Below are 26,856 nucleotides of genomic sequence, written 5' to 3' on the forward strand. Positions count from 1 at the left end.
GCCAATCAGGGCCGAGGATCTCCAGAGCTCGGGGCGGAGCCGCTGCCAAGGCAACGGAGACGGGCTCAGGCTCCCGGCTGGCATTCCAAAGTGGCTTTGGGTTTAACCTGCAGTCCGGACTTTTATCAAGGCTTTCAAACACTAGAAAGAAGGGGAGGGATATAAGAGCAGTCTTAAGGTCGTAAGACTAGAAAAGATCTTAATGACTCGATTTTGCCATCAAGAGACCTGCCCAGGGTTCCTTTGAAGGAGCACGACGCTTAGACTATTTATTAGTTTAAGGTATGCAAACACCGGGGTTTCCCTTGTGACTCGGCTGGTAAAGAATCCGCCTGCAATGCGGGAGACCTGGGTTCCATCCCTGAGTTGGGAAGATCCCCTGGAGAAGGGAAAGGCTACCCACTCTGGCCTTGGAGAATTCCATGGACTGCATAGTCCATGGGGTCGCAAAGAGCCAGACACTACTGAGTGACTTTAACTTCACTTCATGCAAACACCAGTCCAGATGCTCAGGGCAACAGCAGTGAACAGGACCGACAGGGTCCTTGCTCTCATGGTGCTTACATTCTCGTGGGGGGGGAAATAATAGACTGTACAGCTAACATTTATAGAGCATATAACCATGTTACGGACTTTCCCGGTGACTCAGACGGTAAATCGTCTGTCTACAATGCGGGAGACCCGGGTGTGATCCCTGGGTCAGGAAGATCCCCTGGAGAAGGAAATGGCAACCCATTCCAGTATTCTTGCCTGGAAAATCCCATGGACGGAGGACCCTTGTAGGCTGCAGTCCATGGGTTCGCTATGAGTCCGACACTACTGAGCGACTTCACTTTCACTTTTTCACTTTAACCATGTTACAGGTTCCATTCCTGCAAGTGCTTTATGTATTACTGATTCTCACAACAGCTTCAGTTGCGTATTTTCTCTGGAGACTGAATTCAGTCAACTTGAGAAGGATGTTTCAGATTCAAAGGGAATAAAAGATCATAGCAAAGCAAACTACTGTCAAGTTGCAGTCATTTCATATGCTCATAAGGTTATGCTCAAAATCCTTCAAGCTAGGCTTCAGCAGTATGTGAACTGAAAACTTCCAGATACACAAACTGGGCTTAGAAAAGGCAGAGGAACCAGAGAGCAAATTGTCAACATCTGTTGGATCATAGAGAAAGTTAAAGCAATTCCAGAAAACAATGTACTTCTGCTTCATTGACTATGCTAAAGCCTTTGACTGTGTGGATCACAACAAGCTGTGGAAAATTCTTAAAGAGGTGGGAATACCAGAAAATCTTACCTGTCCCTTGAGAAACCTGTAAGCAGAACAAAAAGCAACACTTAAAACTGGACATAGGACAATGGACTGGTTCCAAATTGGGAAAGAAGTACATCAAGGCTGTATATTGTCACCCTTATTTAACTTATATGTAAAGTATATCATGCAAAATGCCAGGCTGGATGAATCACAAGCTGGAATCAAGATTACTAGGAGAAACATCAACAACCTTAGATATGCAGATGATACCACTCTAATGGCAGAAAGGGAAGAACTAAAGAGCCTCTTAAGAGGGTAAAAGTGGAGAGTGAAAAAAAAGTTGACTTAAAACTCAACTTTCAAAAAACTAAGATCACAGCGTCTGGTCCCCCAAAAGTAGAAACGGCAGCAGATTTTTGTTTTCTTGGGCTCCAAAATCACTGCAGATGGTGACTGCAGCCATAAAATTAAGATTCTTGCTCCTTGGAAGGAAAACTATGAGAAACCTGGACAGTATATAAAAAAGCCGAGCCATCACTTTGCTGACAAAGGTCTGAATAGTCATAGCTATGGTTTTTCCATAGTCGTGTACAGAAGTGAGAGTTTCTTCTCACAAAGAAGGTTGAGTGCTAAAGAGTTGATGCTTTCAAACTGTGGTGCTGGCAAAGACTTTTGAGAGTGTCTTGGACAGCAAGGAGATCAAACCAGTCAATCCAAAAGGAAATCAACCCTGAATATTCATTGGAAGGACTGATGCTGAAGCTGAAACTCCAATTTTTGGCCACCTGATGTGAAGAGTCGACTCATTGGAAAAGTCTCTGATGCTGGGAAAGACTAGGCAAAAGGAGAAGGGGGCAGCAGAAAATAAGATGGTTAGATATGCATCACCAATTCAATGAACATGAATTTGAGCAAACTCTGGGAGATGGTAAAGGACAGAGGATCCCGGTGTGCTGCAGTTCATGGGGCTGCAAAGAATTGGGCATGATTCAAGGACTGAACAACAACAAAACAGTAAAGCAGGTATAATCAGCTTGTAAAGCTGGAAGGGATTTCAATAATGCCCTCATTTGATAGACAAGGAAACTGAGGCCAGGAGAAGTGAAATGAAATGAGCAGTCAGGACTAACATCATGCTGCCCAGTTTTATGCCATGAAATTTCTACTGCTACTCCTCCTAACCTTACTTCTCCTCCTACTAAGGTCTAATGATGAGGCTTCTGTACAAGGAACTGCAAGAATTAGCTCAAGTAGTCCTTACAACTACTCTTGTGATAGGCACGTTTAAATCTCTTATTTTATACATAAGAAAATTGGCATGGGAAAGAGGGTAAGAGAGGCAGATGGTAAGGCCAATTTAGGAAAGGGGCTAGCTGCTAAATCATGTTTTGAAAATGCCAACAAAAATTGGCAGTTGCCATTTGCCTCTGTAAGGATTAAATTATTAGCCACTTCAACACATCCTGAAAGGAGTTCAGGGTGGAGATCAGGAATGAGACACTTTGTGCTCTAGGAAAAACTAGGTATTTTCAGATTTTGTGAGCCCAATTCTTACATCGCCTCCTATCTAGAAAAGCACTAAAATCATTAATGGTTACATCAGCTCCTCGTGGCCAGCTGGAAGCCTCTGGCAAAACGTGTGCTTGACTTCACATATCCCTTTTTGCTAAAATCGTATGTAATACTGACCTCTCTCCCCGCCTCTCTGGGAGCAGTTTCTCAGAACTATCTGAATTGCTGTCTCCTGAGTAATAGTCCTCATTCTTGTCCCAAATAAAACTTAACCTACAACTCTCATGGTGTTTTTTTTTTTTTTTAAGTTGACAGAAAACTGGCAATATGTTTGGAGAGAGAACTTTGGCAAAACATTCTGAGCTATTCCTGCCATCTCTGAACCTGCTGCCTTCCTTTCATGGAGGTATTTTCCCTGTGATGTGCAAGAGTAGGGAAATGTTGACGCTTAAATTTGTGGCATCTAGGATTCAATCTTTTTTTATTTAGAGAGAAAAAAATTTTGGTGCCTACTGTATGTATTCCAACGATTGTACAGAAAGAAGTTATCTCTTTACAGATAAGTGAAAAATAGCAGCTTCAAGGAACATTTCTCGAAGCTTCAGTTCCTAACGAAATAAAATTTGAGAGCTGTCAGTGAGGACTACGCTTCCCGGCGGGCACCGCGCCTCCCGTAAGAACAACGTCTTCCATCGCTGGGCCGGGACGCGTACCCAGGCAACTCGGGGATTGTAGTTTTCTGGAGGCCCAACCGGTCTAACGGACCCGGAAGCAGCCACCAGAAGTTCCGGCCCTAAGAGGTGGAGTCCGGAGGTGGGGGGGCGGTGGCGCTGGCGGCGGCGGTTGCCAGGAGCCCGCGTTGCCGCCAGAGTACCGTAATATGGCGGGGAGGAGGAGGAGAAGGCGGCGGCGAACGGAGCTGTTTTTAGTCAGTACCAATTGAGCACTTTGCTTCCTACCAAGGCCAGGAGCGAGGGGAGGAAAGCTGCCGGGGCCGTGGGAGAACAGGTGTGTGCCTGAGACTGGGCTTGACTCAGCGGGTCTCGGCTGCGAGGCCCCAGGGCGGGCGGAATTGGCGCGCCGAGGAGCTGAAAGGAACCCGAGCGCAGGGGCTTCCGGACCTCCAGCCCCTGAAAAGACTCAGGCTGTGTGGAGGCGGGTGCCCCGGGGGTCGGCGGCCGGTCGCGGAGGTGATGTTCAGATGCTGGCACCGCCTGGTGGGTCCTCGCGATGGAGCTTTTTCAGAGGAGCTGGGGAAGGTGGGCTTGGGGCGCTGGGGAGACGGCAGAGGGTCCCCAGTAAATAAACTCGGACCAGAACCTGGGAACCACCTCCTGTTGATAGAACTGGTTGGGCGTTTTTTTTTTTTTTCCTGGCAAGGGGAGCGTCCCAGGGTGTGCACTGGCCATTTCTGATGCCATTTATCACTAGCTAAAGGCCCTAGGCGCGTTCTTCACTCTGGGGGCATAAGGAGAAGGATAAAAAAGCAAATTATCTTTATTGGCCCTCATGCTACTGGTGGTTGGCACCCTTTGCTTCTACCTGGTTATAACCTCAGTTCCCTACCCTCAATTTAAGCAAATGGCAGGCGCCTAGCGTTTGACTTAATGGGGAGGGGTATGAACGCAGCAAAATGAGGAAGCTGTGGTCCCCCTTTCCACGTTTTTAAATTTTTAATTTATTTTTAAATTTATTTAGTTTTTAATTGAAGGATAATTGCTTTACAGAATTTTGTTGTTTTCTGTCAAACCTCAACATGAATCAGCCATAGGTATAGGTATACATACGTCCCCTCCCTCTTCAACCTTCACGTTTTTAAGTTAAATTTCAATCTTACCAGAAACCAAGCATTGTCACTGCCCTCTAGGAATTCATAAACTAGTGGAAAAAAATAGTCGTCATCATTCTCTTCCTAATGAAAGTTGCTCCCATTTGTTGCTTTCTGCATGTCCTACTGCAGAATGAATCCTCACAGAATCTCGTTAAAGCAGATACTGTGATTATACGTATTTTACAGGAAACTGAGGCATAGAGATGGTAAGTGAATTGCCAAGAACGTACAGCTCGTGTGTGCCTGAAAAAGAAAGCTTCCTCTTTTTTTTGCCACTTTGAAAAGACTGATGGGTAAACAAGTAGCTGGGATATGTAAACAGGACATGTTCTGTGTTCTTTTACCATTCCCTTCAGTGACATTTCTGATGGATCACTGATGAGCAGGTAGCAGGTAAGCAGAGTTGTGAGTCTCTGGGGTTTGCAGAGAGGCTCATTTGGAGAAGGATCCTAGTTTAAATGGAGAAGACAAGCCATGTCTGAACTTGATGCAGCCAACAAATTATTCATTCAAGTGGACCAGTAATGCCTAATGGTAAAGTATGGGGCAGTAGATTTGTGGTTGCAGTGGCCTTGTAGTCAATGCTTCCTTAAAATAAAACCCTGTTGACAGAGGTAATTGTGGCATGAGAAATGGAGTTCCCTGTTGACTTAATTATATAGGATACCGGCTCTCGATTTTTAAATGGTTGCCTTTGCAGTTTAGAGGTACCATTTTCTCTGGGAATAGGGTCATCTATGAAATTCCCATTCTCTAAATTCCATTCTTCCTTGCTAGCTTCTTTGCATTGTAGTCCAGTGTCTTCTTTCTTTCTTTATAGTTTGAGCTAACTATTCTAATTTCTTTATTCAATATTTTTATGAAGTACCTCCTGTGTACAGACATTGTCCTACGTAATGGGGATTCAGTGGTGAGCAAGACTGAGAAGGTACCTGTGCTTATGGAGATTGCATTTTGGTGGAGGAAGACAGACAAAACCCAAGGAAATAAACAAGATAATTTCAGATAGTGGTAAGTGCTATAAAAGTTGGGAAACAGCAGGATAGTGTGATAGTGAATGACGCAGGGTTCGTCCCACAGGGTCACTTGGTTATTTTCATAATCATGATATTAGACTTGTATTTGGATGTTTAATGCATTATCATAGGCGATAAGTTATGCAGTAATAATAATATGTTGCTGTATGTCTTCAGTGTGTATGACAAACATATACTGTTTAAGGGATGTGAATTTGACTTTCTGAAGCAATGAGGCATACTTATTTGATGTTGAAAGAAATATAAAGCTATTACCATAAAGATAGTTTATTTCCTTAAATTTCCCAGACCTTCCATGCTTTGCTTGTGTATCCATTGGAAGTATATTACATTAATTGTATGAGTAATCTATTTTTGTTTCTTGTAATGCTGGATGCGTGGGTTGTGTTAAAAATTCTTTTGAAGTATTTTAGTAGAGAGGGCATCATTTGACTTTCTCTTATATCTTAGCTTCTGCCTATTCTAATTTTTAATATATATTGTGGGTTGAAGCCTAGACTAAATGAGGCCTACTTTGGTTATCATGCAGTAAGCTGTTTTGTATTTTATTTTCTTGTTTTATGAATATAAGTTTGCAAGATAATCTCATTTATACGCTAGAGAACCATTTCTTTGAAATTAAGCTCTCAATTTGCATAAATGAATATAGAAATAAGTAGAATTGATGGGATGGTAGGAAGAAGTTTTGCTATTAATAAGACTACCAGTTTGTCAAAAGTAGCAACAGATCTTATTTTCTCATAATGTAATCATAATTTCATATATGATTTTCCTTCATTTTCATTTGTGCTATTGTTTGTCCCGGATACATTAGAGTACTAAATTTTTAAGTACCTTGAGGTTTAGGGCAGTATCGTATTGTATCTTATTTCATCTTTGCATATCCCACGTCATGAAGTGAATTTCACTTCCCCCTTTCTCTTATTTTTGTTAATTAATTGTTTTAAAATGAACACTTAAAGGAATATTATCGTATTAGTTTTTCTGTTTTCACAATTCATATCCTTGTTGGTTATGAGTCCAGTGAAAGCTCTCTTTCCCTTTCCCTTGCTTATTTAAAGGAAGCAATGCCAGACATAATACTGTGAAAACAGGCAATCAAATATTTAACAAATGTTGGATGAATGAATTGTTAGCTAATCCTTCCTGGTTACCCTATATTTTCATAGCCACCATCACAGTTTTCCAGAAATTGTGAAATTACTGGACTGACTGTTGTAAGTAGTTTGGTGATGGTTCCATTTTTCAGCTATAAAGTAGAATTAATATGAGGGCCAATAGATTCTGTTTTTCACTTCTGAAATTTGGCCAGTTATCATGGAGTCAAATTATATTCTTTAAGATACACAAGTGATAGACTGGACTTTAGAAGAATTTTTGAAAGTAAATATCTTTCTTATTTATTTAGTCCCTGCCCTCCTTTTTTGTTTTGCTAAGAAGGATTCCTACCTTTGTATTATATAGTTTTTCCTGTGTTGTATAGATAAGTCCTGCTGGAGAAAAAATAGTATTGTTTTACAATCTGAAGTTAGTTAGGTTGTATAGAACTTTGTTTCTTTTCAGAAGGTTTCATTGCTGAATTCTTTGTGCCTTTCTAAATTAATCACATTTAAAGATTGACTATATACAAATCTTTAGAAATATTTAGTATATGAAGCCAGGCTTAATTGGGCAAGGTCTTGAGGTCTTTTTTGTGCCCAAGAATTAGCTCCTGATCAGGAAAACAATTCTTGAAAGCCAAGCCCAGTTCTAGAAATTGTGAATTCTAGGAATATTTCAGTGCCCTACAGATTTGCCAAATAAACTAACATTAGCACATTAAAAATGGCTTTTTCTCCTGCTGTAGTGTGATTGTGGGAAGATGGAGGAGTATGAGAAGTTTTGTGAGAAAAGTCTCTCCAGAATCCAAGAAGCATCATTATCCACAGAGAGCTTTCTACCTGTCCAGTCTGAAAGCATCTCACTTATTCGATTCCATGGAGTGGCTGTGCTTTCTCCACTGGTAAATAATCTTTTTTCTTTTTTTCTTAATAGTGAATCAGTAAGGTTGTTCACAGAAAAATAAAAGGAAAGCTTATAAATATCTAAAAGATGCCTAACCCTTTTCAAAAGGAGAGACATGTTCACAGAAAAATAAAAGAAAGGCTTATAAACATGTAAAAGATGCTTAACCCTTTTCAAAAGGAAAGACATAGCTGTTTTTTTTTTTTTGAGTTCTGATATATGGCATCCATTTAGAACTCACACCAATACAGAGCATTTTCATCACCACAGAAAGATCTCACGTCCTTCATCCCAGTTATCAACCCCAACCACTGTTCAGAATTCTTTCACTATAGATAGTTTTACCTCTTGCACACATCTTTAATCATTCTGGTTCAGAACTTCCTGATTTTATGATATTTTTACATTTATGAGAAGTAATTACATATTTATGATGTTTTTCAGCTTAATATTGAAAAAAGAAAGGAAATGCAACAAGAAAAGCAGAAAGCACTTGATGTCGAAGCAAGAAGGCAGGTTAATAGGAAGAAAGCTTTACTGACTCGTGTCCAGGAGATTCTTGAAAATGTTCAGGTGTGTAGTATAAGCTCTTTTAAATTATAATTAAGAAAGCATGAGGTAAGATTGATGATAATTTTTTAAGAAATATATTTGCTTTAGTAGTTAATTACCAATATGCAGTTGTGTTTGAAAAGCTTCGTAATTTGTGATATTCCATTTCAGTTACTCCAAAGAAAATTCACTTGCTTGTTAGTGATGCTCAGTACTTGAATCAGAGGGTACTTAGACAGTGGACCCATACACTGAGCATAGTTGCTTATTGTCTGTGTCTTATGACTCTAAAAACATTGAATTCTCAGTGACAAAAGGATAGAATTGGCCATTGTAGTTTACCTCTGAACTAATCAGTCTATTGACTCAGTGACCTTATTCTCATTCTCTGCTAAAGTAAATAACTGCTTCCAATGTTTTTTGGTGAAAATTCTGATCTTAGATATACAAATGCAATTTAGATTACATAACAATTTTCTTGATGTATCTTAGATATAAATTGAAACTATTTAAACCACACATCTTTACCTTTTGCAGTTACTGTAGACTTGTATAAACCATTTGTTTTAAGTTCTGGATCGTTTCATACTAAAAAGAAAAACAGTGAGTAAGTTAAATAATTTTTGCCATATGTGGCACTGTTTTGCTGGTTACATATTTTAATTCTTTTATATTCTTAGAGGTTTGTGGTTCATGTAATTCATGCTAGATGATATTTCCCACTAACTGCTACCTTCCTTTCACTGTGGGTAGTTGATCTTAATTTGTATAGTATAAATACTTCTCGTATTGAATTTAAAAACTATAATGGGTAACATAACAAGGGTGGGTTTTTGATTTATTACATATTTCCTATTTTTGGAACAAAACTGGCATATTATTCTTGGTCCATTGAGGGAATAATTCACGTATATTGCTAATGGGATTATCGTTGCGTTTAAAAACTTTCTCTGCATGTACAATATATAGTAAGGAATTAATTATGCAGTTGGAGAAATTTTATCTTACACAAGTAGCTTTCTAAGGTCTGTTTTACCTGTAAAGTCTGTGATTTTGTGGTAGATTGTTTTTGTTGTTATTTAAATTGTATAATCAAAGGCTTATTTTAGTGATGTATAAAAAGGATGGGTGCTGAATATCACAGATGTGTAATGTTTAGCTATTTTGAGGAAATAATTTTACTTAAACCTGTGAACATGTGTCCTGAGTATGTATCCCTTTTATTATATTTCAGTTATGAAGTTGTAAGTATATCTCATTGTATTGTTTATTGCACAGTACCTGGAAACAATTGCATGTCTTGGGATTTGTAAGCTAAAATAGGAGTGCCATGTTGTCTAAGAAAAAAACACAAAACAACTTAAAAATCTTTTAAAATTCAGGATTCTGGAGTCTGTATTCATAAGATAATATGGTGATGATTTTTGCCAGTTTCATGTATGCTTGTATAATCTTTAGAATTATGCTCCAGGAGTTGGTGATGGACAGGGAAGCCTGGCGTGCTGCAGTCCATTGGGGTCACAAAGAGTTGAACATAACTGAGTGACTAAACTGAACTGAATCTTTAGATAACATCCTAGTTGACTTTTTACTTAAGAACAATAGATCCAAAATGTAATTTTATTTTTTTTCTGTTAAATCTTGTGTGTACAATTGTTCTCTTTAAGTTTTTTTTTTTTTTTATTAAGTTTTTAACTTACTTTGCTTGTTCAAAAACTCATTAGCAGGCAGCTGTTTTAAGTAGTCCTCAGTTAATCAAATTGAAATTTGCTTTAATGTATTGGGTTTTAAGTTAAAGTTTTTATTTTTCAAGTATTAAACTACATAGCTGAGCTATCATTTACCACAAATTTGTCTCATCATACAGAGGGTTTTAGTTAAAATTTGGAGCAAGCTTGTGGGAGGCAAGAGTCTTGGTACTGGATTACTGTTGCTTAATCAATATCCTGGACAAGTTAGTCTTTCTTAGAGAGGAATCATTTAAGTAAGAAATTTAATTACTTGCTATTTATCTTACACATTGTTATCCTTAGATGATAGTTCTCATAGGAGAAGCAGTTGGTGATGTTAATAACATATAACCAGAAGAAAGTTACGGAAAATACTTCTATTCCAAGATTAAATTGCACATTGGTATATGAATATATATGTGTGTGTGTATAGATATGTACATATGTTCATAATTGTATTAGATTATTTAGATAAGTTACTTTTTTCTTTTAATCTTTTAATAAATAGTCGAGCATGGCCAGTAGAATCTTTTTATAGTAATTTGTGCTCCATATGATACAGAATACCATGGAAAAGGTCATCTGATTTTTTGTTTGTGTTTTTAAATATTAGAATTCTGAATCTTCAATTTCAGTTTTGCTTTATTTAGAAAACAATGAAATCAAAGGCTTTTTGTGTAGTGATGAAATGTTAATTTTTATGTTTCCCTTTTCAGGTTAGAAAAGCACCTAATGCCAGTGATTTTCATCAGTGGGAGACTGAAACAGTTTACTCTAATTCAGAAGTCAGAAACTTGAATGTTCCTGTTACACTTCCAAATATCTTGCCAAGCCCTACTGAACACTCTACTTTAGCAAAGTTTGAAAACATAACTGGAATTTTGCCATTGAATAATGAGGATCAATTTAAATCTAATGGGATAGACTTAGCTAGGGACTCGGAAGAATTCAGTTATCTGAAGCAATGTGATAGTTCAAATATTAGCCAGGCAGAAAACGAAGCTTCTTTAAAGACTTCCTCAGCAGCTGCACAGGAGACACTTACTTATGATGTTCTCTTTCCAACAAATGAAGAACAAGATCCATCACTTTTAGAGGAAGTTACTCCGGATCCCTACATAATGAGTCTTCAGAACCTGATGAAAAAATCAAAGGAATATATAGAGAGGGAGCAGTCTAGACGCAGCCTGAGAAGTAATGTAAAGAGGAGTGTTAATGAGAGTCATTCAGACAAAGAAAATGATGCTGTTAAAGTGACTGATTATGGAAAGGAGAAGTCCCAGTTGATAGGCAAACACTGTGGTTCAGTTATTCCTGACAAACCAAGCCTTAATAAATCAAATGTTCTTCTCCAAGGTGCTTTCACTCAAGCAAGCAGCATGAATACATCCGTTTTAGGTAACTTTTCTAAAGTGGACATATCTATACGAACTGGCCATTCCACTGTTTTAGAGACTGATTCTAATTGCAAAGGCATTCCCACTTTTGTTACTGACAATAATGTTATCAAAAGTCTTACTGGTTCATATGCCAAAATACCTAGCCCAGAACCAAGCCTAAGTCCTAAAATGCATCGAAGGCGTTCTAGGCCGTCATCAGCATGTCATATACTTATAAATAACCCAATAAATGCTTCAGAATTAAGTCCTAAAGGGAAAGAACAGGCAGTAGAGTTAGTTGTTCAAGAAACTGATGAAAAAACAAATGTACCTGAAACTGTGCCAAAGTTACCAGTTGATTTAGCAGGAGTTTGTTCAAGTAAGGTTTATGTCAGCAAAAATACAGAAGCCATACAGGAAATGGTTTTAAGTAAATCAAATCAGGTATGTCAACCTTCAGGTAATCAATTAGAAAATAAAGTTATTCATGGACTTGCTATCATGGAAGGTCAGGTAATATCTGATGCGAGAGGACTGCACAGAATGGACAGTTCATGTATTGCAGGGGAAAGATTGCATGAGCCATATGCCGCCAGAGAGTGTGTTCTGAGTCAAAACTTTGATACTGTGAGTGGAGTCAAGTCAACCAATGTGTTAGAGAAAAACTCCTGCAACTTACAGATGGAACTGAATAAGTCTTATGATGTAAAAAACCCATCTCCTTTACTGATGCAGAACCAGAATACCAGACAGCAGATGGATACCCCTACAGTGTCCTGTGGAAAAGAACAATTTTTGGATAACAGTTTTGAGAAAGTTAAACGGAGACTTGATTTAGATATTGATAATTTGCAGAAAGAAAACTACCCTTATGTTGTAACAACTGGAATAGCTGAACAGGAAAGGCAACATTTGCCAGAAAAAAGATATTCTAAAGGATCTATCTACATCAAGAATAAGATGTTAGAAAGTAGTTCCAAAGGTAAGAAGGCTTTGAAGTGTTGAATATCTGCCAAACAGATGGCATCTTTATTTAATACTTTTAATTGACAATTTGCAGAATAATAATAATTGTCTTCACCTGTTCAGGTTACTTTCCTTTATCAGAGAGCATAATTAGCTACAGTGTATTGCTACATGATAAGCTTTCTTAAAGGATTTTCTTATTTAAATTATGAATCTTTCACAGTCCATTTGGTATTAATAGAGAATATTGTTAATGACTGAAGGAAGGAAAAAGTTCTTGCATGAAGCATTTTAATCCATTGTATTGTCTGTTATGTCTTCCTTTATTTTCACCAATGTTCCTTCCAATATTTTCACCAGCTTGCCCTTTGATTTGTAATGAGATGCTTATGCAGTTGGCTCTTTGGAAAGTGAAAGTGTAGTTGCTCAGTTGTCTCTGACTCTTTGCGACCCCCTATGGACTGTATCCCACCAGGCTCCTCTGTTCATGGAATTCTCTAGGCAACAATACTGGAGTGGATCGTCATTTCCTTCTCCAGGGGGTCTTCCTGACCCAGGGATTGAACCAGGGTCTCCCACCTTGCAGGCAGATTCTTTACTGTCTGAGCCATAAGTTGGCCCTTTAGTAAACACTTTAACATCAAATTATTAGAGAAAACAGCACTGATAAGGCTCTGTGAGTAGTGTTTCAAGAATAGTATATTTAGTAGTGAAAATTATTTCAAAGTTTCTGTTGCATCTAGTGTTATATTAACAGCAACTTGTTAAAACAAGTCTTATTACTCCTTACTTTGTTGTTATGGTTCATAATTCTTCATTACTGATAGTAAAGACATACAAATCAAGTAAATTAAGTTTTTAGGCACAGACATTTTAACTCTAATGTGATATAAAGCCTTCTGAAAAAAAACTATATTCTATAAAATTGCATACTAAAAGCAAAATTTATCGGAAAAATAGGGTTGGGTTGGGGCAGATCGTTTAATGCAAGTACAGCTTTATCAGAACTCTAATAAAGAAAACAGCTGATGCCTGAGGAGCCGGCTTGACTTCTCCAAATAGATGACACAACAGGCTAAGGCTGTCTTGGTGAATATCAAAACTAATTAAGGGGCAGTTCTGGCAGTGTTTCCATAAGAGGAAGGCCATGTGTGGGAGATGAGGCTGGTCATGGAGGCAGCTGGGTTGCTGTCATGGTGGGCATGGGAGGCAGCCCAGTGTGCTGAGAGCTGCCCGCAACTTGGCTGCCTACCTTGGGCACACCTTCCAAAGAGGGAGCCCCTGGACAGGCGCTCATTTATAAGGTTTTAAGGTAGAGCTGAATGGACTCCTCCTATTGGCTGAGTGGTTAAGTGGAGAACCTTTTTCCTTCCTTGCTGAGAGTTACTAGTCTACTGCTTTTCCAGCTCCCCTCCTCAACCTATAAAAAATTGTCCATGTACAAATGCAAATTGTTGTAGCTGAATAAAATGGATTTAGGAAAGAATTATTGGAATACTATAGGAGGTACGACAAATATAATTATTTTGAAAGAAAGTCACTGTGTATTTGGAAAGAAGGATTCTTTAAATTTAGGGGAGTTGCAGTGGATCCCTGAATATCTGTGCTATGTCCGTCTGTGTAATACCTGGTATTTCAACATTTCAAAGTATCTCACCACTTTCTGTTTAGTAAGTTGCATAGTCATACAGATTTAATACATTTTTTAGTAATTAAAATATCTGGAATTTTAGTATTTAATCTTTTTTGGAACTTTGTACTGAGTAGCTTTACACTATCAAAGCATTTATTTAAAAGAAAAATAAAACAAAGCACAGGCTAAGCTATAATACTAGAGGCCCTGGAAAAGGACAAGAGTGAAGAGAATAAATGGAGGTGAGATGCACACAAGAACCACATCTTGAAGTTAACTGGAGTAGGAGAGTCTGGATGGAACATACAGCCTTGTCTCCACCAGTTCAGATCATGAAGGGACCTGTTGAATAATCGGGGTGAGGGTGATAAGATACAGACCTTTAGTAGCCTGAAATGAAAGGCGAGCAAAAGAGATTGTGATTCAGAATGGCCATCTGGCTGTATCTTGATTGTACTATGTTGGATCCAGGAATTTTCTCTGGTTAGAAGCGTAATTTAAATTGATGGTATATGGGGAATACGTGTAACTCTATGGCTGATTCATATGAATGTATGACAATGAAATGTTGTGAAGTAATTAGCCTCCAACTAAAAAAAAAAAAAAAAAAGAAAGCATAAGAAAAAAAAATAAATTGATGGTATAAATCATCAGATATTACTAAATTTTCTAAATTTGAGGGGACATGTTTTTTTTCAGAAGGCGAGGAGATACTAAAAAGCAAGATGTTAGCTTTTGAAGAAATGCGGAAGAGACTGGAAGAACAACACGCCCAGCAGTTATCACTACTCATAGCTGAGCAGGAGAGGGAACAGGAAAGACTGCAGAAGGTGAGGAATTAAAATGTAGGGATATAGGGCTGGCGAGTGGGATTTTGGTCATGTAGAGGATGTTTGTTAATCGTTACTTATATGTATCTTACTCTAAGGGGGCCATTGATTTTGTTACATGGATGGTATTTTTATTGCCAAAGTGTGAGTTACAATATTTAGATACTTATCTAAAAGTAAATGCATAATTTATCAAAAGCATACTTAATTGAATCCTTGATTCAAAGTTTTTAATATTTCAAAAAGTGTTTTATAAGATGCTGAAATACGCCTTCTGTAAGAGTATATTAGAAGAGGAAGGGCACCTGTTTTAAGATTAGCACATCTTAGAATCAATTAAATAAATTGTCAGTTTTATTTGAGGGAGGAAAACCTGAAATAATAATTTGCTGATAATCATACGTACTTTTAGCTGAGCCTAAAATGATACTATTTGGAGATGTAATTAAACAAAAGAGCCTACCACATTATAATAAACTTAATCTGCAGGACATAGAAGAACAGGAGAAAATGTTAAAAGAGAAGAAGGTAATTACAGCAGAAGCCTCTGAATTGGACATTAGCAATGCTGTGGACTTAGAGTGGAGAAAGATAAGTGACTCTGGTTTACTAGACACAATGCTGTCTCAAGTGGACTCACTCCATACTTCGAATTCAAATAGTTCTGGTAAATATTAAAAAATCATTTAACATTAAAAACAATTACCCTATACTAAGATATTTTGTTTGGCACACTTTAAAATTGTACCTCCTTTTTATTAGTCATTGCATGTCCAACCTGCTGCTATTTGCCAGCTGCTTACTAACTGATGAAAAATGAAATGATAGCAAAGACCAGTGAGCATGTGTTCGTGAAGAAAAGCCACCTTAGCAAGGAAGGTATCAGGAAATTTGACTCAGAGCCCAGTCATTGTTCACTCATGCAGCAGGTGATATTCTTCAAGGGAAAACTCAGCTTGCTCTCTCCTGGGTGATGTTGAATTACATCTCATTCCCCATCCCCAATAAGAGCTTATCTTCAATTATCCTGAGATGCTGTTTGTGTTGAAAAGATCCATCTGGTGTATAAGCTTCAAGTCCATAAATATTTTAAGTCTGCATGTGGATCAGTTTCAGAGGAGTTACTCTTAACGAGTTACTCTTAACAAGTGTCATGTTTGTTTGGATGTTCTGTGTATTCTAATTATTTTGACATCAAATACAATACTATGTGTATGTTTCTCAAGGTTTCACAAGTTCTGCCCTACAACATAGCTTTGGTTCTGCAAATGAAGTACCATTCTACCTCTGGGGATCGTCAACTAGTGGCTTGACCAAACTCGCAGTAACAAGGCCTTTTGGAAGGGCCAAAACTAAGTGGTCTCAGGTGGGCAAACTTAATGATATATGCATGCATGTCTGTCTGTCTGTCTTTTTAATTTGATTTTATTTTTGGCTATACCATATGGCATGTGGGATCTGGCATGCAGAATCCTGTTTCCCTGACCAGAGATTGAACCCAGGCCACCTGCAGTAGAGGCATAGAATATTAACCACTGGACCGCCAGGGAAGTCCCTAAACTGTCTTTTTTAAAGAGCTACATTATCTTAGGTTCTACAAGTGAACCATAAGTATTTTGTGATACATCAGAAGCTTAGCTTTTATTAGATATTAAACAACACAGCAAAACATATAGAAGAATTTCATATGTACAAACTCTTCATTGTAACAGATAAGAAAACAATCTTGAGTATAATGTTCAGGTTATTAAAATGTTGTGTTTATACTATTTCTTCTAGGTTTTCAGTCCAGAAGTACAAGCAAAATTTAACAAAGTAACTGCAGTGGCAAAAGGATTCCTTACTCGTAGGCTTATGCAGACAGATAAGCTGAAACAACTTCGACAAACTGTAAAAGTAAGAGGATTGTGTAAATTGTATTGCATTTCCATCTCAGTTTCTATCAGTGTTCTGACACAGTTGACAAATTAGTTCAGTACTTAGGCAGATCAAATACTTTTAGTCCCTTTAAAGGCTTAGATTTTAGAAATTGATTAATCTCATTCAGATAATTTTTAAAAATAGGTAAATGAAGTAGGTTGTGCATTTTTTTGTCTGACTTTAAAGTGAGTGCTGTTTGACTTCTGTTGTAAAAGTTTTACTTGTCTACTTACATTTGTTTTGACTAAGAAAAAGAACACAAGGAAACTCCAGTGATCACGAAATCTTTCTAGAAAAATGAAGGAGCATTTCTTTTTTCAGGATACTATGGAATTTATAAGAAGTTTTCAGTCAGAAGCACCTTTAAAGAGAGGCGTTGTTTCAGCACAAGATGCTTCTCTTCAGGAAAGAGTGTTAGCTCAGGTAATGCATGTGTCCTCAAGGCTCTTAAGAAATGGAAATGTTTTATTTCTGTCCCTTGATTGAACCACTGAAAGTAGGTTTCAATTAAAACTTTAACCTTTTTCTTTAAGAGTACATAATATTACTGACCTCTAACCTCATCTTTTTAAATGAGTATAATATTTTCTTCTTTTGAACTTAGTTGCGAGCTGCCCTGTATGGCATTCATGACATATTCTTTGTAATGGATGCAGCTGAAAGAATGTCTATTCTACATCATGATCGAGAAGTTCGCAAAGAGAAAATGCTCAGGCAAATGGTATGTTACGTGATTTTTAAATTAGTGAATGATGAAAAACACATTTATTTCTTTTACACTCACAAAGTACTTCTCATAGCAAATGTGCCTGTTTTCCTCCCACACCAGGTCTCTGACACCAGCTGGGTGTCCTACGATTCAGTTTAGTTCTGATACCATCTACCTGGAGTCAGTGTTGGATGCTGCAGGATAGGGAGGTATTCATATAAGACTGCGCCCCACTTGAGATGCCAATCTCAAGTTCCATGTTGTGTTTCTGACCAACTAGCTATAAATTGGGGTTCCTGTGACTCTACTCCGGTTTGAAAATTTTTCTAGAATGGCTTACAAAACACAGGGAAATCTTAGCTTACATTTAATGGTTTATTATATAATAAAGGACACAGTAACAGATACAGATCAAGAGCCAGGAGGAGAGATACACAGGGTGTGGGGTGGAAGGGTCTTGAGAGCAGGAGCTTCCGTCCTGTGGCGGGTGTGTACCACCGTCTCAGCATAGGGGTGTGTATTTTGGATTTTTATGGAGGGTTCATCATGTAGGTATGATTGCATGATTGATTATTGACTCAATTTCTAGCCTCAGTCCTGCGCCAGATGATAGTGGGTGAGACTGAAAGTTCTAAGGCTGTAATCATGCTTGGTCTTTCTGGTGACTAGCCCTTATCCAGCGACCCCCAGGTTTGTCTTATTAGAAGAAAAGGTGCTTTGGGAAATTCCCTGGCAATCCAGTGGTTAGGGCTCTGTGCTTTTACTGTCAGAGCCCAGGTTTGAAAAAAAAGAGGATGCTTCTGTCACCCAGGAAATTACAAAAGATTTAGGAGCTCTGTGTCAAGAACAGAAGTCCAAGATCGAACATTAGGAAAAAAGATGATCCTGTCACTCAGGAGATTTGATTACAAGAATTTTAGGAGCTTTATGTCAGGAACCGGGTTCAAAGACCAAATATTAATAGGGGCAGATTTATTTATCTATAATTACTTCACAATGAGGTTCTTCTGGGTTTGGAGTAATTGATACTAAATATCATTCTTTATTGATTTTAGCACCCTTCTTATAATTCTTAAAACAGTTCTCAGGATTACCAAAAATATTTAAATCTGTAGACAAATTGAAAAGAAACTGGTAAAAGGATTACATACTGTTTTGTGATTAGATTTTTGAATTAAGCATTGAGTGCTACTTGGATGACTCATTAAAAAACTATTGACTGTTCCTGATTAAATATCCTTGAAACTATCATGTGCATAGTACCTCTTTTATAAATGAGAATTAGAAAACAGGCTCCAAATTAATTTGAGATACAGTTGCTCCTTGAACAGTGGGGGATTAGGGGTGGCCCACTGTCAAAAATCTGAGTATAACTTTTGACTTCCCAACAACTTAACTGCTAATAACCTACTGTTAACCAGAAGCCTCACCAATAGCATGAACAATTAACACATATTTTGTCTTATATACTGTATCCTTAAAATAAAATAAGCTAAAGAAAATAATAAAGAGAAAGTATATTTACAGTACTGTACTGTATCAATGCGAAGAATTGACTTACAGGAAAAGACCCTGATGCTGGGAGGGATTGGGGGCAGGAGGAGAAGGGGACGACAGAGAATGAGATGGCTGGATGGCATCACCGACTTGATGGAGATGAGTTTGAGTAAATTGCGGGAGTTGGTGATGGACAGGGAGGCCTGGCGTGCTGCGATTCATCGGGTCGCAAAGAGTCGGACACGACTGAGCTGAACTGAACTGAGTCAATACCATAAACTTACGTTGTTTATAAGATGAATCCTGTCTTACAGTGCCTACAGCAGTATTGTCTTTTATGACACAAAACACTGAAGATGCTATATGTATTACTAACACTAGACATGAAAAATGAAAAGATAACATGAAGAAGAAATCCTTGTTTATTTGCAGGTACAATGATTCACGCACTGAAAATGAAGAGACAGCAGCCTGTTTGACTTGTGGGAGCCTGGTGTAGTCTCTGTGGTTACCTCACAGTAGACTAGCCTGCGCACTAAACAATGAGCCGCTATGCTGTGCTCAGGCGCTCAGGCGCGTGCGACTCTGCGGCCCCCCAGACTCTAATCCACCGGGCTCCTCTGTCCGTAAGGTTCTCCAGGCAGGAGTACTAGAGGGGTTGCCTTTGCCGTCCTCCAGGGGATCTTCTCAACCAGGGATCAAACCCGAGTCTCTCATGTCTCCTGCAATGGCAGGCGGGTTCTTTACCACTAGCGCCACCTGGGAAGCCCACACTAAAGAATAAATCGTCATAATTATGACCTACAGTGTTACAGTTATGTTCACAATACAGTATTGGAAACTGTTAGCTTTTTTTTTTTTTAACACTATTTACCTGTTATGATAGGCTGCAGTTGAAAGAGAAGAGAGTAGGAGGGAGGGAGAAAAAGAGAGAGACTGGCATATTATATGGTAATGTAACTTTGAAAGCAAAGTTATAAAACAGAAAATAAACATTACTTTTATGTGAAATATTCACACCTTATGCTTATAAGGATAGACCAGTAGATACATATATTTTATGCATTCATGACATACTTAATTTTGGGGGGATATTTCTAGGTTATACAGTTCATCTGTGAGTTTTTAAAAATTGTCACAAATCTCAAAAAAATTTCCAATGTATTTGTTGAAAAAAATGTGCATGTTTGTCACCCGGGCAGTTTAAACCTGTGTTGTTCAAGGGTCAGCTGTATGTCAGAGTGTTGGAAATCTGTGGTTTTAATCAGTGATCTTAGTGTGGTTGGCGAAAGAAAAACAAGCCAAATTTATATTATTGGGACAAATAATTTTAATTAATTTTGAAAAATCAGACTGTTTCAGTTGTAAAACTAAAGTTCAAAATGCTAGTAAGAGAAGTCTTTCTGTACAATTTGAGATCGTCCTATACTGTAACATAGTGGTGTTACTGATACCACTAGAGCTTCATGTTACTTTTGTCTTAAAGGATAAAATGAAAAGTCCACGAGTGGCTCTTTCAGCTGCAACACAGAAGTCTCTTGACAGGAAGAAGTACATGAAGTAAGTTTTCATGCCTTGTCACATTCTAATTTAATTATTATCAAGCCAATTGATTTTAAGCATCTGTTGGTTTGTATTTTCAAATTAGAAATAAAGAACAATTAACTCTTCTTCAACTAGGGTGATAGAAGTTCCCTTGTATAAAGAGTTTTATTAAAATCAGGTGGTAAAATCTGGTTTTATCTGTAGATAAATTTGTTAATAAGTATGTCAACGTCTGCTTGTGTAATTGATAGCTAATCAAATAATCTTAAAAATACTTAATCCTTATGTTCAGTGTTAATTTTATCTTTTAAATATATTCTTTTTCAAATATTCTAAAGACTTCATAGTGGGAAAAACTTAATGCAAAGAATATTCTGAAATTATCCTATTAAAACTCTTCTTTCTTGAAATTTGTCTTTAGTATGCTTATTATAGGTCTTCCAGTAGTGTACCAACTTTGAAATGATTTGTTTCTGTCATCCTGTATCACATTTGTAATCATGTGTTTTCTCCCTTCTAAAAACATTATTTGTATGTCCTTATTTTTATATTGTGTTAGGGCTGCAGAAATGGGAATGCCAAGTAAGAAATTTCTGGTTAAGCAAAATCCTTCTGAAACAAGGTGAGAAACATCGTAGTCTCACTGAGAGACTATTTTTTAACTTTTAAGGAAAAGAAAATTTTGTAAATCCCTGGCTTTTTATTAGCTTTGTTCTCCTTTACATCAGTAAATCTCTCCCTGTTGAGCTGGAGACTGAGAGGGTCAGAATCCACAGTAATACCTGGTCATGTGCAAGGTCATGTGTCAGACCAGATGTTCCTGGAGCTTTCTATAGGATATAGAAATTTGAGCCCCATATGTCTTTGAGTTCAGTTTGCAGTCTCAGGGGTCTTGGATATTTACTTAAAAACCTTAGGAGGTTAAACTTATGTTTCTGACCTGTTTTGTGCTCTTACAAGAGTGTTTTGTTTCTCAGATGTTTGAAAGGAAAAATTGACTTTTGTAAAGTACATTAATTATCTAAAAGCACAAGGATTAATACTTATGTTAGCTATCTCCTGATAAAAAAACCAAGGTTTGGCCTCTTGGTGAGCATTTAAGCACCATGTTAATATGCTTTAATCACTTCGTTTTCCTTTGTGGTAATGTATAGGCCAAGTCATTGCATAGTTGACTTCCTCCTCACTGTTTCTTTCATCTATTGAAAGACAATAGGGGAAAAACTGAATTTATCTTGTTGAATTAATTTTTTATTTACTTTGTCAACAGAGTCCTTCAGCCAAATCAAGGACAGAATGCACCTGTTCATAGGCTACTGAGTAGACAAGGGTAAGAATTCAACACGCCTGAGTGTTTAAAAATATTCAAATCAAGGTTAGCTTTGAGAGGGAAAAATAATTTAGTGATTTTTATGTAAAAGATAATTATTTTAAAATGTGGCCTTTTTATAGCATTGGGAAGAGCTTTTAATGTTTTGTTCAAAGATAACCCTTTGGTGTACTGTTGTGTATTATATTTTAATTTCATCTTTTGTTGGTGTGTTTTTACTTTTCATTTCATACCATTTTGCTCATTAAATATTGTAAACATCCATATAGTACGTTCAGCATCACCAAAGTGATTCTCCAACAAAGCACAAGCTATAGTGTAGTGGTTCTAGTCTCCTGCTGAAGCAAAAGTGTAGTTTTCTTGCTGTGCGTATGCATGAGACTTAAATTCTCTTCAAGCTTATTTGTGCTTTGAACAGTTGATGCAGTATGGTTGCTTTTTTTGAATGTTGAACATTTAGAATTTAATGCAAGTGACTTATTAATTTTTTTATATTCAATTAGAACCCCTAAGACATCAGTGAAGGGGGTTGTGCAAAATAGACAGAAGTCTTCACAGAGCAGAGTCCCTCACAGAGCGCCTGTTTCAGGTGTGTAACGAAGTCCTGAAACCTGTTCGATAGAAAGACGTGCACAGCTGCCCCGTGACGCAGGCCACGCCAGGGGATGCGGTGTCTTTCCTTGCCACCATAATTTTGGCATATTCACAGTCGTTCCTACAGGCGATCATTTTATTAGTGTCTTCCGGCAGTCAGGAGATCTTAGTAAAATTGTGGTTCAGTGTAAATTCCATGGCGATACTATGTATTTTTTAATTTGAAAAATTTGTAGAATTATACACACTTAATTCAGAAGAGTTTGTATAAATGAGTGAAATATAATGAGCTATCCAAATCTGTGCATGTCTATTCAGTTTTGGGGCAGTGCATCCCCAGGAATATTTGTATCTGCACATAAGGGGAAGAATTTTCCCCTCTGACTACAGGGTCACATGTGAATATGCCAAGTGCGAGGGGATAAGGGCTTAATCTTTTGCTCAATAAGAAGCTTGAGCTTAATGTCTTTATATTCATTATTTGAGAATTATTTAAGGATTAAACCAAAAAATGTATTTTTAAATCCTATTTATGGTGGCAGAAAGACAAATTCATTGTTGAGCTGATGCAAAACCTTTAAGCTAATGTTTTAATGTTTTTAGGTACCTTTGTTAAGACACTATGATAAGCTCACCCAAAATTATGTGATCCATTAAAAATACCTTCAAACTGTTTTGCTTTAACTAGACTGCTTTCTAAACTTTTAAAAGGAAGCTAATCACCAGGCAATGAAAATTAAATCTTTAACAGTTCTAATCCTCCTATTAATATATTTTAGAGCTTTTATTACTAAGTGATTTCCTCCAAATTAGGAGGGAACAAGCAACAAATTTTTTCATGTTATTCATAAAAGTTCAAAGAAGGAACAAGATATTGATCACAACTTTGAATTGATTGCTCACCTTTTGCATGTATACATAGTTTAATTCATAATGTTGAATATGTAGATAATTTAAAAGGTCATCTTTTGGATTTCACTGTGAATGACAGTCAGTGGAGTTGTTTTAAAGGGATGAGAGAGTTGAAAATCCTGCTTATTCCAGAGGTTGGATCAGCTTGTTTGAAAGATAACTATTTGGACCAAACACCAGATCTGTTGCTTGTGAAGTTATGTGAAATTTTAAGACATTTTCAGTTTTTTTTATCATGTTAGCATTATATAATGTGATAAATCCTAGTTAGTTGGCAAGTTATTGAAGAATAAGTTTTGTTTTGCTTAATATTATCTATTCCCACAGTGACTACTTTCCATATTCTTTTCTCATGCATTTCATCTCCACTATTTGTCACTTGTGAACCTATAAGAAAAGTAGCAACTACTGTTTTCTTTTCAGTAATACGCAACAGTATTAAGGGATGAATAGAAAGTCGTTGCAGTTAATGTGTACAATGAAGTTCATTACTTAGAACTATTGTGGGTTTAAATGCATTGCAACCTAATTATTAATAATAATATATTTAACCCTTAATTATACATGTTCATTCAAACATGTATAATTAATATGTATCTAACAAGTACGAAAGTTCTTGCCTATTTTTTCCTAAAGATTTATTTATACATGAGTGCATATTTAGACAATTGAAAAAGACTATGAAGAATGTTATCCTTTTACATAAACTGAAAATTTCGGTTATGACTGACTAAAATTCTGACTATGAATCTCAACACAGGGATCCATAGTTGCTTTTGAAAAGATTATTCTGTCTTCCTTAAAGTTTTAATGGTCTGGATTATGTTTCAAACAAATTTGAAATTATGCATTGATTTTACCTACACTACATGTTCTAATAAAAGAACATACCTTTTATTAAGCATTTTACAGAAAGTTCAGTTTTGTTGTAATAGATTATCAATCTCTCAGCTTGAAGTAGAGTTCTGAGGTGTTTGAACTGCAAAGTTTGCTGCAAAGCAGTTAAAGTTGTTTATAGTTTTTACAAACTAAATTGCAATCTCTGATCTCACATATTTTAAAACATATTTGTTTTAAGTCTTGTGCTTTAGAGTTTATAGTGAAATTCAGAAACTACTGATTAGAGTAGGAGACAGTAATGCAAAATGGTTAAGTAAAATAATCAAGTGGAATTGGGTTCTCATAGTTTCTACTTCTTCTTACTCTGTTACATATACAAGTGACTATTACCCTTAAAATAGTATAACAATTTTGACCTCATGATTATTTTACATAAGGATTAAATATGTTAATGTATTTTGCTTAGTTCAGTGACTGGTACATAGTGAGCAGTCATTAAATGGTATCATTAGAGAAAGACCGACACTGAGAAATAATATTAGTTTTGCTCTGTTTCTAGGAGTATATGCAGGAAAAATCCAAAGAAAGCGGCCAAATGTTGCGACAATTTAAGAAGACAACATTCATTAGGATAAAAACGGGGGGAAAGGTTAAGATCCATATTATTTTCCCTGCTCATGACTTTTTATTTAACTCTGGACTCTGTTTACACAGGCGAAGTGATGTCAAAGGGCTGAGAAATCATCTGGATATTTTGGTCCCTTTCTAACCACCCTCCCCCCTCTCAGATTTTCCTCTTAGTATCAGTTTTTTGTTGTTGTTCAGGCACAAAGTTGTGTCTGGCTCTTTGAGACCCTATGGAATATACCTCCAGGCTTCCCTGTCCTTCTCTATCTCCTGGAGTTTGCTCAAATTCGGGTCTATTGATGCCATCCAACCATCTTACCTTCTGCCGCCTCCGCCTGCCCTCAGTCTTTTCCCACATCAGGGTCTTTTCCAGTGAGTCTGCTCTTCAATTTTGGGTGAAGACAAATTAGTGCTTAGTAACTGACTCATTTTTGTCCTTAACCTGTGTAAGTTTGTTTTATTACTCAGGTGTCTGTTGAGAACCTTTTTGTAAACTTAAAGGACATTTGGGTTTATTTCTATAAAATATTGAAAAGGTGTGATAAATTATAAATAAGTTCTGAAATATAAAGTTCATTCATCTTAGCACACTATTTGATAAATTACTGTTCTGTTTAAGAGGAAATTATTGCAGAAGAATGTTTTTCTTTTGTTTTATTACTGCAAAAACTGATTAATCTCTCATATTCTTGGATTTATGATGTAATCTCATAGGATAAAACACTATTGTGTTTGCTGTGGTCTACCTAAAATGTACCACAGAAGTAGCTGGGTGTCATCATTTTGGTCACGAGTGTACATTCTTCTCAAAAACTAGTTGTCTTACAGAAATGTTAGGCTTAATGTACATTACCCCCGTAATATCAGAAACATTTCTACTAAACTATGAAATCTGTCGAGGGTAACAAATTTGGGGAAGATAGCACAATCTTGAATGTAGTAGTGCTTAGGAATGAATGCATTATTAAATCTATTTCTAGTAAAATAGAATAACATGTTGCATGCATTTACATTTTCTATTTAGTCTGTTTATTTCTTCATACTCTGCTTTTTTTTTAGCATGCTTGATTTAGGAGAGGATAAAGGGCTATCTAATATAAATTCAAATTTCCAAATGGGATGATAATACTCGAGTTGAAAGGCTGAATTACATGAGACACTAATATTTAAGGTTTTTCATCACTGACATATTCATTCAAAATATAAACCAAAATAGTTACCAAGGGAACATGACTTTATAAAAAAGAATATCATTGTTAATTTATCAGGCCATTTCCAAAAGGGCTTTGTGCTTCTCATGTAAAATTGGGAACATTTATGTGTGCATTTAATCTTTCTAACTTGAATATTAAAAAGATACTGGTATTTTGAAAATGCAGACTGTATGTATTCTTAATATTCTCTTAAGGATGTTGAGATAAGGATGGTTTTCTTCAATTTTCAACTCCTTTTAAAATTTAACATTTCCATCCAACTGTAGACAGAAAATTGTTATCTTCTCTGAGTGTAAACTTGATTTTCTTTATTGAGATGTGTCATTTATTTAAGGGGTAAATCAGAAAATTAGAAATAGAACACAGTCAAAAATGTCTGAATTACCAATTTATATTTTTGGGCAAAGTATATCAAAATGATCTTCTTAATATGGTAAATTGTGCTTTATCATTTTGAAAACTCAGGATACAGATTACTTATTATCATTGTGGGTCTTTCCAGTATGAAAGATAGATGCTAAATGTTTTGGGTACAGTAATGCGAATTGGTTATAACAAATAGTGTGTTTCAGAGAAAGCTAAAACTAGTTTTGGATTAAGGATGCAGAACTTGAGTGTTTTTTTTTTTTTAAGGGTAAAGCTTGCATGTTTTATGAATTTTTTATTAATGTTCACAGCTTTTTCTCATAAAAGTGCCAGACTTTGTTTTGTGCTTTTAATGTGCTTTTTATTTATATATATTATTTTATTATTTTTACTTTGAGTGGAATGTCCATTAATGTAAATTATATTTATTTTTATACTTTAATTTTCACTAGTTTTGCTTCTAGCCAAAAGGTAAAATAAATTTTTCATTGTAAAAGAAATTTAGTGTGATTTTTTTTAATTTACCAAAGAAAGAACTTTTGAAAATAATGTGATCAAGACATTAATACTTTAATA

At 36.6% G+C, this 26,856-nt stretch overlaps 1 protein-coding gene across 6 annotated transcripts; it reads left to right on the top strand.

Moving 5' to 3' along the window:
- Positions 1–3,596: 3,596 nt before the first annotated feature.
- On the top strand, positions 3,597–26,766 carry CCP110 (centriolar coiled-coil protein 110). 6 transcript variants are annotated; one of them, XM_065924423.1, is made up of 16 exons: positions 3,597–3,772; positions 5,461–5,606; positions 7,479–7,634; positions 8,081–8,209; positions 10,635–12,279; positions 14,596–14,726; positions 15,216–15,393; positions 15,953–16,092; positions 16,506–16,622; positions 16,968–17,069; positions 17,251–17,367; positions 20,339–20,412; positions 20,957–21,019; positions 21,668–21,727; positions 22,231–22,316; positions 24,633–26,766. In XM_065924423.1, the coding sequence occupies exons 3-16, from the start codon at positions 7,494–7,496 to the stop codon at positions 24,683–24,685; spliced, it is 3,036 nt and encodes a 1,011-aa protein (XP_065780495.1). In that variant the 5' UTR covers positions 3,597–3,772; positions 5,461–5,606; positions 7,479–7,493; the 3' UTR covers positions 24,686–26,766. The 6 variants fall into 6 exon arrangements, with proteins under 6 accessions (XP_065780495.1, XP_065780500.1, XP_065780497.1 ...); XM_065924428.1 differs by having other exon boundaries at positions 14,599–14,726; XM_065924425.1 differs by having other exon boundaries at positions 5,477–5,606.
- Positions 26,767–26,856: the final 90 nt, after the last annotated feature.

Source organism: Muntiacus reevesi, chromosome 2 (genome assembly GCF_963930625.1).
Source record: "Muntiacus reevesi chromosome 2, mMunRee1.1, whole genome shotgun sequence".
NCBI classification, from domain to species: Eukaryota; Metazoa; Chordata; class Mammalia; order Artiodactyla; family Cervidae; genus Muntiacus; species Muntiacus reevesi.

Coding starts and splice junctions, on each gene's coding strand:
- CCP110 (XM_065924423.1), top strand. CDS start 7,494: ATGGAGGAGTATGAGAAGTTTTGTGAGAAAAGTCTCTCCAGAATCCAA. Junction 8,210..10,634: donor AGATTCTTGAAAATGTTCAG/GTGTGTAGTATA, acceptor TTCCCTTTTCAG/GTTAGAAAAGCACCTAATGC. Junction 14,727..15,215: donor AACAGGAAAGACTGCAGAAG/GTGAGGAATTAA, acceptor CTTAATCTGCAG/GACATAGAAGAACAGGAGAA.